General features: G+C 59.0%; 1 protein-coding gene and 1 long non-coding RNA gene across 4 annotated transcripts; both read left to right on the top strand.

Annotated features, from left to right (window-relative positions):
• MCT7 (tryptase) lies at positions 2,386-4,892 on the top strand. 3 transcript variants are annotated; one of them, XM_021085858.1, is made up of 6 exons: positions 2,386-2,604; positions 3,379-3,439; positions 3,606-3,777; positions 3,889-4,154; positions 4,262-4,425; positions 4,508-4,892. In XM_021085858.1, the coding sequence occupies exons 1-6, from the start codon at positions 2,545-2,547 to the stop codon at positions 4,670-4,672; spliced, it is 888 nt and encodes a 295-aa protein (XP_020941517.1). In that variant the 5' UTR covers positions 2,386-2,544; the 3' UTR covers positions 4,673-4,892.
• On the top strand, positions 8,241-13,349 carry LOC110259949. Its single transcript, XR_002342456.1, has 3 exons — positions 8,241-8,315; positions 12,186-12,387; positions 12,832-13,349. It is a non-coding gene; the product is annotated as an uncharacterized LOC110259949 (long non-coding RNA).

Genomic DNA, 14,075 nt, shown 5'->3' with positions numbered 1-14,075 from the left:
AAGAAGAATTAAAAAAAAAAAAAAAAAGACAACGATGGCCCACTGGTCCTCTCCAGGTTCAAGACTTACTCCAGAGCTGGCACGACCGAGATGCTGCAGCCCTGGGAAGGGCGCACACAGACAAAGGAGCAGAGCTGGGTAGCTAGAGATGTGAAGATGACGGGGCCCTGCAATTCCCGTCACTCTATTGAACTGGCAACGGGGGCCTTTTCAATAAAGGATGCTCGGCTGATAAGCATGTCGGGGAAGTGAACCCTGGGCCCCACCTACATCACACACAGAAATCAATTCGAGACGGGTTTACGTCACATGTGGCTGTTGACACTGTTGAGCTCATAAAACGAAACGGAGGACGTCTTCATGTCAGTGGAATCCTTCTCACCCGCGAAAGGGAGTGGCTTCCTGCGCACGGAGGAGGGCCACCAACGGCAGGCTAAAGACGCAGAGTGGCCAAGGTGACATCCAAGAGAACAAACTTAAAGGACAGGCGCCACCCGACCTCAAGACGTCCTGCGAGGCTATGATGATATTGACAAGAGAGCAGACAAGCAGACAAATCCACCCGGACAGACGGCCCCCCAGTGAGCCTCACAGAAGAGCCACCTGATCTCTGACACAGAAGCAAAGGCAGTCCAATGGCGAAAGACAGGCTCTTCGACAAAGGGGCTGCGGCTGGCCCCGGCCACCGCCCAAAATGACACTGGATGTGGACCTTTCTCAGAAGTTAATTGGAACTGGATCCCAGACCTAAACGTGAAATGAAAAAAAATACAAAACTTCTAGAAGTTAGCACAGGAAAAAAATCTAGATGATCCTGGGTTTGGTGATGAGGTTTTTATATATTTATTTATTTATTTGGTCTTTCAGGGCCGCACCTGAGGCATACGGAGGTTCCCGGGCTAGGGGTCCAATCGGAGCTGCAGCTGCTGACCTGCACCACAGCCACAGCAATGCAGATCTGAGCCACATCTGTGACCTACACTGCAGCTCGTGGCAATGCTGGATCCTTAACCCACTGAGCAAGGGCAGGGATCAAACCTGCATCCTCAGGGACACAATGTCAGTCCCTAACCTGCTGAGCCACAGTGGAAACTCCAGTGATGGATTTTTAGAAACTACACCAAAGGTGCAATCTACAAAAGAAAAAGATGGATCAGTTGGAATTCATAAAAATTACATCCTTCAGCTCTATTGCAAGAATGGAAAGACAAGTCACAGAGTGGGAAAAAAAATCGTTGCCAAACACATATTGGATAAAGGATTATTATCCAAAATACATACAAAGATATACAAAGAACTCTCAAAATTCAGCGGCAACAATGCAGGCAACCCAAATATAAAAATAGGTGAAAAACTGTAAGTTCCCGTTGTGGCTCAGTGGGTTACGAACCTGACTAGTGTGGACACAGGTTCAATCCCTGGCCTTGCTCAGTGGGTTAAGGAATGGTGTTGCTGTGAGCTATGGTGTAGGTTCCCACAAGTGGCTTGGATCCAGCATTGCTGTGGTTGCAGGTGGCAGGGGGCGGGGGGGGCATGGGGGCTGCCCCGGCCTTCCCTCATCACTCATTAGTTCATCCCACAGTTAGGAATCCACAGTGAGTTCAAAGACGTCACTGGTTTGGGGGCTCTTGATGACACCACCTTGTCAGCGCCTCTTCCCACACCCATGGAAACACCACGTAATCTTAGAAACTTGGCAAATTTGAACCCCAAAATGATTGCCCAGTTTATATTGCATTTTTGGAAGTTCCTGTCGTGGTGCAGTGGAAACAAATCCGACTAGGAACCATGAGGTTACGGGTTCGATCCCTCGCCTGGCTCAATGGGTTAAGGATCCAGCATTGCTGTGAGCTGTGGTATAGGTAGCAAACATGGCTCGGATCTGGCATTGCTGTGGCTGTGGTGCAGGCCGGCAGCTGTAACTCTGATTGGACTCCTAGCCTGGGAACCTCCATACGTCACGGGTGAGGCCCTAAAAAGAAAAAATTAATTAATTAATTAATTAATTATATTGCATTTTTGTTATTAACTAGGTAGAATATTTTTATGTGCAAATGGCCATTTACATTTCTTCGACAATTTGGTTATTCCTGATTTTATGAGAGGCTTAAACTTTTTGTTGTCACTGAGCAGCAAGAACGAGGAGGTAGTCCTTCCTAACTGAGGCCTGGGGCTGGGGGACAGGGACTCACGTGGCGTCTGTAACCCCTTTCCATCATCATGCCCCGCCCACCCGCTGCAGCCCGGCCAGGTATTGGTTCAATGCTAGCCAATCAGAGCGATCACATCTCAACTGCTGATTGGCTTGCCTCCCAGGCCCGAGCCAATCAGAGCCTTCCTTGGAGAACAGGCCCTCTGTGCTCCAGAGGCCCTACCTTGACCCCTCGTGAGCTGGGGCGCCAGGATGTCCCCACAGCCTTAGGCTTCTACGGTCCCATCACTGTTGGCCTGATGCATGGGGTCCCAATGCAGCACCTGGAGGTGCTAGGTCCGCTTTGTTGAGAGAATAAGTGAAGAGCCGAGTCCGCTCGAAGGGGTCCTGAGATGGTGCTGGGACAGACCCTGACAGTCCCGGGGGAGCTGTACCCCAGGAAATACTGTTTGGTACACCTGGAGTGTGCAAGAGAGCTTGGGGGCGGGGAGGCGCAGAGCCAGGCTGGTGTCCAGGCCGGGATGGGGCAGGGCAAGGCTCCCCTAGGGCACAGGAAGGGGCCTCTGGGCGGCAGCGAGGGAAGCAGGGCTCCACGAGGCCACGAGGTGGGTAAATGGGCGGGAGGCCCCGGGTGACCAGCAGGCCCAGGGGAGAGGCGGGGGCGGGGGGGGGGGATGGACTGGCCGGAGCGGTGGAGCTCTGGCCCTGCAGGACGGGGGGCAGGGGTGGTGGGGCCTGGGGGGGCGGGTGTGTGTCCAGGGGGGCCTGGTGCTGGCCTCCCCCGTTTTCTCCCTGTCCTTCTGCCAATGGCGCTCAGATCCCCAGATAACAAGATTCCGCTGATGGCGGAGGTAACTGCTCAGATAAGACCAGAGAGAGATGGATCTGCCATCCCGGGCGGGGAGCGGGGCGGGGGGGCCCCTCCGGGCCAGAGGGACTTGGGCCCTGGTCTGAGTCAGCCCTTCCTCCCCTCTGGATTGGAGGACGAGCACCCCTTGTGACCCTGTCCGGGTCGGTGAGGATAAATGGCAGAGGAGAGCCCTGCTGGGGAAGTAGCAGCAGGGACCGGCCAAGGTGAGGTCTGGGGGTCACTGTGGGGCAGGGTGGCCAAGCTTCAGGTCCAGCCTGGACGCACCCACGGATCCCCGGGGACCCCGAGCCCACCTGCACCCCACCCCCTGCAGACCCCCGGCCGACCTCCTGCTGCCCCGCCCTGCTCCTTCCAGATGCTGAATCTGCTGGTGCTGGCGCTGCCCCTCCTGGTGAGCCTGGTCCACACGGCCCCCGGTGAGTCCTGGCCCCGGGCCCGTGCCATCTCTGCCCGCTCAGCCCACACCCCACATGCCCAGCGATGGGTGGGTGGGTTCCGGGAAGCCCGGGGTGGTGCTGGCAACAGGGAGGGCTGAGCCCGTGGCCAGGCTGTGTCCTGTCCTGAAGGCGCTGCCTGCTCCAGCCCCAGGCCAGGCCCTGGAGCGAGCAGGCATCGTGGGCGGAAAGGAAGCCCCTGGGCACAAGTGGCCCTGGCAGGTGAGCCTGAGATGCCTCGACCAATACTGGAAGCACTTCTGCGGGGGCTCCCTGATCCACCCCCAGTGGGTGCTGACCGCGGCGCACTGCTTTGGACCGTGAGTCTCCATGGGGCCTGGTGGGTGGGGGTGGGGGTGGGCCCGGGGCTCCACCCAGCCCCTGGGCTTCCCGAAGCCTGGTCCCTCCCTGAAGAGGTGTCCCCTCTCCAGGGAAAAGGCTGACCCCTTGTACATCAGGGTCCAGCTGGGGGAGCAGCACCTCTATTACCAGGACCGGCTGCTGCTGGTCAGCCGGATCATCGTCCACCCCAACTACTATGACGAGGTCAACGGAGCGGACATCGCCCTGCTGGAGCTCGAGGACCCCGTGAACCTCTCCAGCCACGTCCAGCCGGTCACCCTGCCCCCGGCCTCGGAGACCTTCCCCAAGGGGACACGGTGCTGGGTGACAGGCTGGGGCGACGTGCACAGTGGTTGTGGGTTTGGGGGACAGCCGGAGGGGGACATGGTCACCTCACAGCTCCACCCTTTTGGGGAACAGCCCTCCCGCCGCCGCTGCAGCTTCCTCGCCTCTCGCCCCTAGGGCCCCTGCCACCGCCGTATCCTCTGAAGCAGGTGAGGGTCCCCATTGTGGAAAACAGCGAATGCGACATGCAGTACCACCTCGGCCTGTCCACAGGGGACAACATCCCGATTGTCCGCGACGACATGCTGTGCGCCGGCAGCGAAGGGCACGACTCCTGCCAGGTGGTCCGCATGTCCCCCGCAGCCCCCACCTGCCCGGGCCTGGCAGCCACCGCTCACCCCTCCCCTCCCCTCCTCTCCGCAGGGTGACTCCGGGGGGCCCCTGGTCTGCAGGGTGAATGGCACCTGGCTGCAGGCGGGCGTGGTCAGCTGGGGCGAGGGCTGCGCTCTGCCCAACCGGCCTGGCATCTACACCCGCGTCACCCACTACTTGGACTGGATCCACCAGTGTGTCCCCAGGGAGTCCTGAGCCTGGTCCCTGGGTCTGCAAAGCCAGTCACCTCCTGCCCCCACACCACTGCTTCCTGCCGAGGTGGCTCCTCCTGCACCGTGCCTGGCCCCCCACCCTGAGTCCCCCTCCCACCGAGTGCCCCCTGCCCTGAGCCCCCCCCCTTGCCCTGAGCCCCCACACGTCTCGTCCCAGGGAGCGGGCCGTCAGCACGATCACTCATTAAAGAGCATGGAAAGCAGAGGTGGCTGTCACTGCGTCTCTGGTTTCGTGTGTCACTGAGGGAGACGGAGGGGGTCCAGGGCCAGTGGGTGCCTCCGCCATCAGGGTGGGTCCCCACCCCTGAGCACCCGGCGTTGTGGTGGGGTTGGCCCAGCCCTGCCCCTGGTGTTCAGGGCCAGCTTCTCAGCACACTGGCTTGAGTCATAGAAAACACGTTCTGAAGGGTGAGAGCGGACCCCTGCTATTGTCAGCCCTCAGTCCCCAGAGGGCTGCTCCCGCCCACGTCTGTCCAGGCTCATGTTACAGACAACACCCGCGTCCTTCATCTGCCAACTGTCTTTTATTGACTGTGTGTGCTGTTTCCTGTTGCTGCTTTTGCAGAAGGCTTTCTGTTATCTGTCTCCGTGTTGGAGGCTGTGTCCTGGAGCAGGTTCCCAGAGAGCCACCATGGGTGGCAGTGCTGCATCCTTCCCAGAAAGGCTGTTCCGCTCTCTCCTGCCCCAGTCCAGTCCCACTGTTCCCTTCACCACTGGCCAATGACAAAGATTCTCTGCTTAGAGTTCCTGTCGTGGCACAGGGGAAACGAATCTGACTAGAAACCATGAGGTTGTGGGTTCGGTCCCTGGCCTTGCTCCATGGGTTAAGGATCTGGTGTTGCATTGAGCTGTGGTGCAGGTCGCAGAGGCGGATGGGATCCTACGTTGCTGTGGCTGTGGTGTAGGTCAGCAGTTGGAGCTCTGATTGACCCCTAGCTGGGGAACCTCCATACACCGTGGGTGGGGCCCTAGAAAGAAAAAAAAAAAAAAAAAGATTCTTTGCATGACCACAGTCAGGCTCCTGGGCCCATCTGTGCCCTTCCTGGTTAAACCCAGTTCTACCAAGAACACTGCTAAGTCAGTTAAGCAAGAACCCCCTGCCCTTGGTACCTGATATCTGATCAAAATCCCCCACTTCCCACCCTAGATGTCACCTTCCAGGGCTGTGTTGGTTTAATCAGAATCCCCGGAGACCTGAGGTCTTCTCTTAGAAATTCTCCACCCACCAACCCCTTCCTCCTTGGCGGTAAATCCCCACTAGTTCCTGGTTTATTCAGAATGGGGCTCCATTCTGTCCTGGGGTCTCTTTTGCCCTGTTGCTCTGGTTTTCTTTGATTCCAACACCCTGATGTGATGGGAGATAAACACTGGATACAAATGGGAGAGATACTATCTCAGGACGAAGTGTAATAGTGTAAACATGATAAGATACACAGTAAAATTTACACAGTATATAAGACATCAGGAAATGAATGAATCATATGCTGTGTAGGGAAAAGGAGCGTCTACCTTCAATATCTGAAATTCTCTTAATGAATAGCATCCTTTTGCCGCTTCATTTTGCAAATTGCTTTCATCTCCTTCCTGGAGGAGCCGAACAGTTCCTGTGTTTGGCAAATAAAGCAAAGCATTTCCTCCTGCAGCTCCCCATCTCCCGTCAGGGAGGCTATTAGTTCGAAGTTTCTTTTCGTCCCCTTGAGGTTTTCTGAGAAATGCACGCCTTCATACTTTGTCTCTCCCAGTTGCTGAAAATTGCTTTATTTCCTTTAAAACTGGCGGTGTTTGTGTTTACAGATGGAAGATTTGAATCGTTGCACACAACCCAGACACACACACTCAGGCGTGCATCGACACTAATCCTCTAAAACCCACATCCGTGTCAGGCGAGGCTCTGGAACAACCAAGGCAGGAGACTTCTGGGTCTTTCCAAGGTCTCCCTGGCTCTGCTGAGAGTGGGGCTCAGGGGCCCCGGGGCCAGGGCCCCAGCTCTGCACATTCAGGCTGTCCTTCACCTTCCAACTTGGACTTGAAGCCAGATAACGGAGGAGGGGCTGAGGCTTGCTCGTTTTTCCTCAGTCTAGAATCTTTTTCTTTTCTTTTTTTGCTTTTTAGGGCTGCACTCGCGGCATATGGAGGTCCCCAGCAATCGGAGCTACAGCTGCAGGCCTGCTCACCACAGCCACAGCAATGCCAGGGATTGAACCTGCAACCTCATGGTTCCTAGTAGGAATCATTTCCGCTGCACCACAAAGGGCACTCCTAGAATCATTTTTAATTACAAACATAGCGTGTGCCCACCGTAAACCCTTGAAGGATACGGGCGGGTGAAGAAGAAACCTAGGGGACTGAGTCCCCGACGTGGCTCAGCAGTTAGCGAACCCGGCGAGTATCCATGTCCCTGAAAACCAGATCCGGCTCGGCCCAGATAGGAGAGAGCATGGCTCAGAGTTCCCGTCATGGCGCAGTGGAAACGAATCAGACTAGCATGCATGAGGACACAGGTTCGATCCGTGGCCTCGGTCAGTGGGTTAAGGATCTGGCATTGTCACGAGCTGTGGTGTAGATCACAGACGCTGCTCAGATCTGCGTTGCCCTGGCCTTGGTGTAGGCCACAGGTGCAGCTCCAATTCCACCCCTAGCCTGGGACCCTCCATATGCCACCAGCTCGGCTCTTTAAAAAAAGACAAAAAAAAAAAAAAAAAAAAAAAAAAAAAAAAAAAAGCAGAGGGAGCACGGCTCAGCCTGGAAGGGTCAGGGCCAGAGGGCAGGCTGAACTGGGGGCGGGGGTCCAGTCCTCGACACGGACTGCGGATAAATCCCAGGACTGAGCTAATTCGAAGAACCCTGGAGGAGGAGCTGGGGACAGCCAGGAGCAGAGTCAGACAGACCATCGCGCCCAGACGCCCAGGTTGTAATGAGGCATCTCAGGCTGGAGGGGGGTGGCTGTCAGGGGCTCAGAGCCCATTGCGGGAGCCAGGGGTCCTCAGAATCCATACAGCCCACCACCCAAGTGTCCTCTGGAGAGCGGCCTCGTTCTGGCATCCATTCAGTACCGGTGAATGGATGCCAGCCCTTCCCCGTGCAAGACCAGGCTAGCTGCTCAGCTAATGTGAATCCCGATTGGGCACCACAATTTATGGGTTGGGATAGGGTGCAGGATCCCAGCAGGCTTTCAGCAGTGACCGTGGATTCTTCCAGGGAGCGGAGACGCCTTCCCAGCAGCAACCGCAAGATGATGCAACAGCCGGTCTGCCCTCGGCGGAGGCAGCGGGGGGGAGACCTCGCGGCTCCAGTAGGCGACTCCAAGGCCGCCAGACCCCGCGCCAGCCCCTTTCGGCCTCGTCTGGACCCAGAAGCTGGGGCCCAGCCCAAGCGCCCCCAAGACTGAGAACGTTCGCCCCCGGGCTCCCTCTGCGACCCGGCCGGCCAGCGGGCTTCGGGGGCAAGGCCCGGGGTCCTCCTCGCGGTGGGCCCGGGAGCGGGGCCGAGCGCGCACCGGGAGCCAATCCGGGCGCCCCCTTCCCCGGCGGCCGCGCGGGGGCGGGGCCAGGCCCCGGGGGCGGGTCCGAGAGGCGGTGGCGGCCGCGGCTGGGCGTCTTGGGCGCTGTGAGCCGTGGGAGCTGCAGGTGAGGTGGGGACCTGGGGAGAGCCGGGTGCGCGCAGCCAGGCGGGGTGCGGCCGCGGTGCGCACAGAAGGGTTCGGTTTGGCGAGGGAGGTCCCGGGAGCCGGGCCAACGAGGGCAGCCCTGCTTCTCTGCCGGCCCCGCTGCGCCCTGCGCGGCCGGGTGTGCGCCCGCCCCGCGGTGCCTCCCACCCCCACCCCGTGCCCCTTGGAGCAGAACTTAAATAGCAAAGAAAAAACTCGCGGAGAGACTCCAACAGAGACGGGGGAGAGTTTCCCGCCTTTCAAACAAGGAATCTTCCAATTAGGCCTCTGCTTGGAGACCCAGACTGCCCACCCCCCCACCCCGTCACTGCTTACACGGCAACCCTGGGGGGTGTCTCTGCTTAGGACAACTGGTCCTGCCCCACCCCGCCCCCAGACGGTTCAAATGAACAGGCCAGAGGAGCTGGGTACCAAGCGTCTGCTATTGGCAGCCCCCAGCCACCTGAGGCCAGAAAGATGTTACCAGAATCCGGGTTCGAGTTCACACAAAGAATGGACCCTGCGAACACACAGGCAGCAAGCAAGCCAAGTCTTTATTACAGGAAAGCAAATAGCTCCCAGGGCTGCTGGGAGGGGGGAGAAGAACCCCATTGTCCTGTAGGGGTTTTTACCCCTTAAAGATGGGGGTACCAACGTGGGGTCCAGGAAATGTGGTTTTCTCCCATTGGCCTCACCCACTTATCTGTGTCAGTCCTTGTCCAGTAGGGCTTTTAGGGGTGGACATGTCCTGTAAGCTTTATGGCCTTTTTGTCCTTGTCTTCCCTTAGACCGAGTCGCCCTGGAGCGGGTTAGGGATTAAGGTCCACGTGGGGGGAGGCACACCTCCTGCGGTAAGCAGGCCTGTGGGGCATTACTCCCTGGAGCCCTTAAGCCGCACATGTCAATCAATAGCCATATCAAAGAATGCATGGAAGCCCAGGCCCCTCCCCTGACTGCCTGAGTTAATATTCTGCCTCAGACCCACACCCCCTCGCCCCGTCCCCTCCCCGCCCTTCCAGCCTGACCCAGCTCTCGCCCTTACACAAGTGCCAATCAAACGGCCAGCATGCCTTGGCCGTCTCTCTCCTAGAGCCAGGCCATGGGCTGCAGCATCCCCCCGGCCACATGGGGGTCAGGATAGGGGGTGGGAGAGGCACAGGCAGCAAGGCAAGGGGGTGGGGGAGACACCCAGATACAGGCAACTTGGGGGAGTTGGGGCAAGAATGGCCCACCAGACTCCAGAGAGGGGTCAGCCCCTGGGAAGGGGCCTCGGCAGAAGCATGTGGCGCTGGATCCAGGGCTTGTAGGTGGAGACCCTGGTGTACACCCCTGGGAGTCTGGGCTCAGCGCAGCCCCTGCTGAAGCTCACCACTGCCACCTGCACCCAGCACTTGTCCTGGAGCTGACAGACCAGTGGGCCTCCAGAGTCACCCTGAAAGAAGCAAGAACAGCAAACAGGTCCAGTGGGGCTCAGGTCTATGCTGCAGGTGGTGGAAGCTTCAGGGTGAAGCTGAAGTTGGGGAGCATGGGTCCGAGAGGGCTGGATGCTAGGGCAGGAGAGGGTGCTCCGGGCAAGTTCTCAGGGCTCCAGGTAGCCAGGTAAGGTAGACAGGCTGGATCTCCCATCTTTGATGTGTTCCTCCTAGCAGTCCTGTAGGGCAGCTCTCACTGGGTCTTTTTTGGTTCTAATAGTTGAGGACTCTGAGGCTCAGAAAGGTCAAGCAACTTGCGGAAGGTCACACAGGTTGTATACAGCAGAGCTGAGATTCAGTCACTATAATTATTACTCCAAAGCCTGGGTGCCTCCTCCGAGGTGTGCTCGCTCCTGACATGTCTCCCGGCCTCTCTGAGCCTCTGTGTCTTTGCAGCACCCACTCACGTCCCTACGGCAGGCCGAGTTCGAGTTCTCTGCTCTCTGTTGTCAGAATGACTCTGGACTTGTTCTTTTTTTTTTTTTTTTTTTTTTGACTTTTATGTTTTTAGGGCCACTCCCGCGGCATATGGAGGTTCCCAGGCTAGGGGTCGAATCGGAGCTGCAGCCACCAGCCTATAGCACAGCCACAGCAACGCCAGATCTGAGCCGTGTCTGTGACCTACATCACAGAGCGAGGCCAGGGATCAAACCTGTCTCACAGGTTTGCTAGTCAGGTTTGTTAACCGCTCAGCCAAGATGGGAACGCCTCTGGACTCGTTCTTACAATGACTGTTCATCCAGCCCCAGCTCCAAGCTAGACACTGTTCTACCTCGGAGGTGAAATGAGGCCTCTGGCCTCACAAAGTGAGATGCTGAGATGTTGCCTTGGCCCCAAATCCAGGCCCCAGCCTGCCTTGTGGGCTCACTTAGGGTTAGAGAGGGACCAGTTGAGGTCACAGATTCCCCATGCACGGGGCTCTGCTTCCTCAGCCCACTGTATTCCAGGGACACTGAGGCCCACAGGGGCCCAGTGACTCCCCAGGCCCCGTGGAGGATCAGGGCAGGAGCACCGGCCAGAGTGGACTGACCTCCCAGAAGCCCTTGTGGCCCTGGAAGTGGCCAGCACGCAGCACGTCCTTGGTGATGGGCTCTGGGTGGTAGAGCCCGCGACAGCTCTGTAGGCTGATGCCTGTGCGGCTCTGGCAGGGCCACTGCGGGCAGAGCGGACAGTCAGGGTGGAGGAGGGGCCCTCGGGGACCACAGGTGGGCTGCAGGGCACGCTTGCTCTCTGGGGATGGCTAGAGGCGGTAGCAGGACGGGAGCCCTCCCCGCAGGCAGTTACGTGGCCGGTGAGCCAGCTGCCTGACCCCAGGTGACTGATGGGGCAGGATGAGGCTCGGGCCAGGGACAGGCTCAGACAGAGGGCTGGGGAGACTTGTCACCCCCTTGATGTGCGTCCTGCTCCACCCAGGGCAGCTCCCTCCAGTCCCAGCCCCTTGCCCCTCACCTACCATTCTGCCTGATGTCCCCCCAGCCCATCACCCAGCAGAGGGTGCCCTCGGCAGGTGGAGCCCGGCGAGGCCAGAAGGACCTGTCTGAGGGTGCTTGAGAAGAGCACAGGTCGTGCCAGCTTCACCAGGGCCATGTCGGCCACCCTCCAGCGCGTTCCCGTTGCAGGAGGGGTGCCGTACGATGCTGACGGCGGCCACGGAGGTGGAGCCCGGGGGATGGGTGTACAGGACAGACTCGCCCAGCTGGACGGTCTGGTCCTGCCGCTTCTCGGGGCTGAAGGAAGCAGGAGGAGGAGGTGGGCTGTGAGTCTGGGGGCCGGCTACCGGGGGAGCGGCATGGGATCTTCGTTCAGTCCCCGCAGGACCCTCTGCTCAACCCTGGCCCATCAGGTCGGGTCCAGGCTGGGGGATCACAGGGCTGGCCACGCCACCCTTGTCCCCGAGGAGCCCAATCTGGCTTGAGGGGGAAAGACCTCAGCATAACATCCAGCCATGTGATGGGACAGCCGTCCTTTCACTGTCCAGAGCCCTCTGAGAAGCCGGGCCTGTGCCACTGGGGCACAGAAGGGTCACAGCTCTGCTCTCCCCAGGCCAGATGGACAGTGAGGGAGGCAGTGCCCAGGTGACAGAGCGCCAGGCCAGCAGTGAGTGGAAGTGGCTCTGCGCTGGGGCGCGCGGGGAGGCCAGCAGGAGCGCAGCGGCTCCACGTGGGGGAGGCTGTTGCACGTGTTGGATCAGCCAGAGCAGGGGCAGCAGTCAGGGGGCTGAGCTATGGAGTCCCTGGAGCAGGTCGAGAGCCCCCTCCCAGCACCTGAGGACAGCTGAGCCCGCAGGAAGTTGGCCTCGGACAGGGATGGGAGGGGGTTCCCGGAAGACAGGAGGGTGCTGGGGTTTCTTGCTAGAAGCGTCTTCTGCATCCCTCCAGGAAGCCGGTCTCTGCCTGCGGCCCTGTGCTGCCTCGCCGGAGCCCTTGCCTTCCCAGAGAGCGAGGTTTCACCCACCCCAGCAGGACTGTTCCTGTTCCGAACGCCTCCTCTCACAGGGCTGGGCTCACTGGGGCTGCGGGGGGACCCACGCCGCCTGAGTCCACAGCCTGCACCTGCCGAATGCCTAATGTATGGCCTCAGGTAGGTTATTCGCTGCCCCTGCCTCAGTTCCCCCATCTGGAAAGTGGGGGTATAGTACGTCCCTCAGGAGGTTTTCGGAGCCAGAAAGTATTCCACAGAGTGTGCTGGAACCATGCCTGCCTTCAGGAAGCCCCAGGCACGGTGGATCACTATTTTCAGGACTGAAGTCTACCAAGAACATTCCAGAAGGGGTCCCAGCACCGAGGGGCAGTGAATGGCTGTTTTCCCCAGAATTACACTGACACCAGCCCAGCAGGGATGCATTACTGCACCAGTCGAGGTTACATGACACCTTCGTTCAGCCTGAAGCGCGACTCTCCGTGGTTCCAAATTATCTGTGTGTGAAATTTCACCCTTGAATTGGCTTTTTGTTGGGGTTTTCATTTTCAAATATGGTCAAAAGAGGATGTTGCCCTTAAAGTTTTTTTCTCCATTCACGCACAGCCAGCCAAGTTCATGGCAGCGTGATGCCCGATCGTCAACCGGGAGAAGTAACCCAAGCGTCCATCAGTGGCTGAATGGATCAAGGACACGTGGTGGCTCCATGAGCTGATGTCTTAATCAGCCTTGGGAGGCAAGGAATTCTAACCTGTGGCTCAATGTGGAAGGACCTAGAGGACCCTGTGCCCAGTGAAACAATCCAGACGCAAAAGCACAAACACTGAAGGACCCCACCTCTGTGAGGTCCCTAGTGGGAGCACGGTCGCTGGGGCCGGGGAGGGTGCTTCATGTTTGATGGGCAGTTTCAGTTTGACAGGATGAAGCGCATTGCGGGGTGGGGACAGCTGTGCAACAACCTGGACGCACCTATTACCACCGAACAGTACCCTTGGTACGCTTAGAAACAGTTGAGGTGTGGAGTTCCCGTCGTGGCACAGTGGTAAACGAACCCGACTAGGATCCATGAGGACACGGGTTCGATCCCTGGCCTCACTCCATGGGTTAAAGGTCCGGCATTGCCATGAGCTGTGGTGTAGGTTGCAGACAAGGGTCGGATCCTGCATTGCTGTGGCTGTGGTGTAAGCCGGTGGCTATAGCTCCGACTGGCCCCCTGGCCTGGGCACCTCCATATGCCGCAGGTGCTTGCCTCCGGATTTGCTGCCGGATCCAGGCCACGTGGCTCTGACACTGGCGGAGAGGGACAGAGTCAGGGAGCAGCTGAGGCCCCGGCCGGCCACACCCACTGGACACAGGTGCCTCTTCCTGCAAGGCTCCTGCGGGGACATGGGACAGTCACATGGCCCGTGGACCCAGGTGTCCAGCCTCAGGAGGCCGAGGCCAGGAGACCCGAGGGGCGGGCCTGGCCTGAGCGTCTTCCCACACGGGGGTGTGTGTGTGGGGGTGTACACCAGCCCACATTCTAAGGATCTTCCCAGCATCCTCTTCCTGTGGGGTCTGCACCTGCTGCAGGCAGGCGGGGGGTGTGGTCCTGGGGGGCGCAGAGGCGTCAGGCTCAGGGCAGGGCCTGGCTGTCTACACTTCAGCCCACTCAGAGCTGGGCAGTGCCTCGGGGCCAGGGGCTCCGGGGCAGAGAACACTCAGAGACCCCAGCCCGGTCCTCCCGTCCTCAGCGGCCTGAGGAGCCGCGTCTGCAGCTTCTCCCCCCGAACCCGGGGACACGGCAGAGAGTGTGCAGGCGGCGGTGGCGGCTCAGGAGGGGTTTCTTCAGCCTCCCGCCTCGCAGATGG

Source organism: Sus scrofa, chromosome 3, assembly GCF_000003025.6.
Source record: "Sus scrofa isolate TJ Tabasco breed Duroc chromosome 3, Sscrofa11.1, whole genome shotgun sequence".
In the NCBI taxonomy this organism is placed as follows: Eukaryota; Metazoa; Chordata; class Mammalia; order Artiodactyla; family Suidae; genus Sus; species Sus scrofa.
Note: the sequence above shows the minus strand (reverse complement) of the source record. Positions and strands in the feature narration are given on the sequence as shown.

Bases quoted from the DNA above. Each gene is read 5' to 3' on its own strand.
- MCT7 (XM_021085858.1), top strand. From the start codon at position 2,545: ATGGTGCTGGGACAGACCCTGACAGTCCCGGGGGAGCTGTACCCCAGG. The intron at 2,605-3,378 runs GTACACCTGGAG...TGCTCCTTCCAG, and splicing joins ACCCCAGGAAATACTGTTTG to ATGCTGAATCTGCTGGTGCT. The intron at 4,155-4,261 runs GTGGGTTTGGGG...TCTCGCCCCTAG, and splicing joins GGGCGACGTGCACAGTGGTT to GGCCCCTGCCACCGCCGTAT.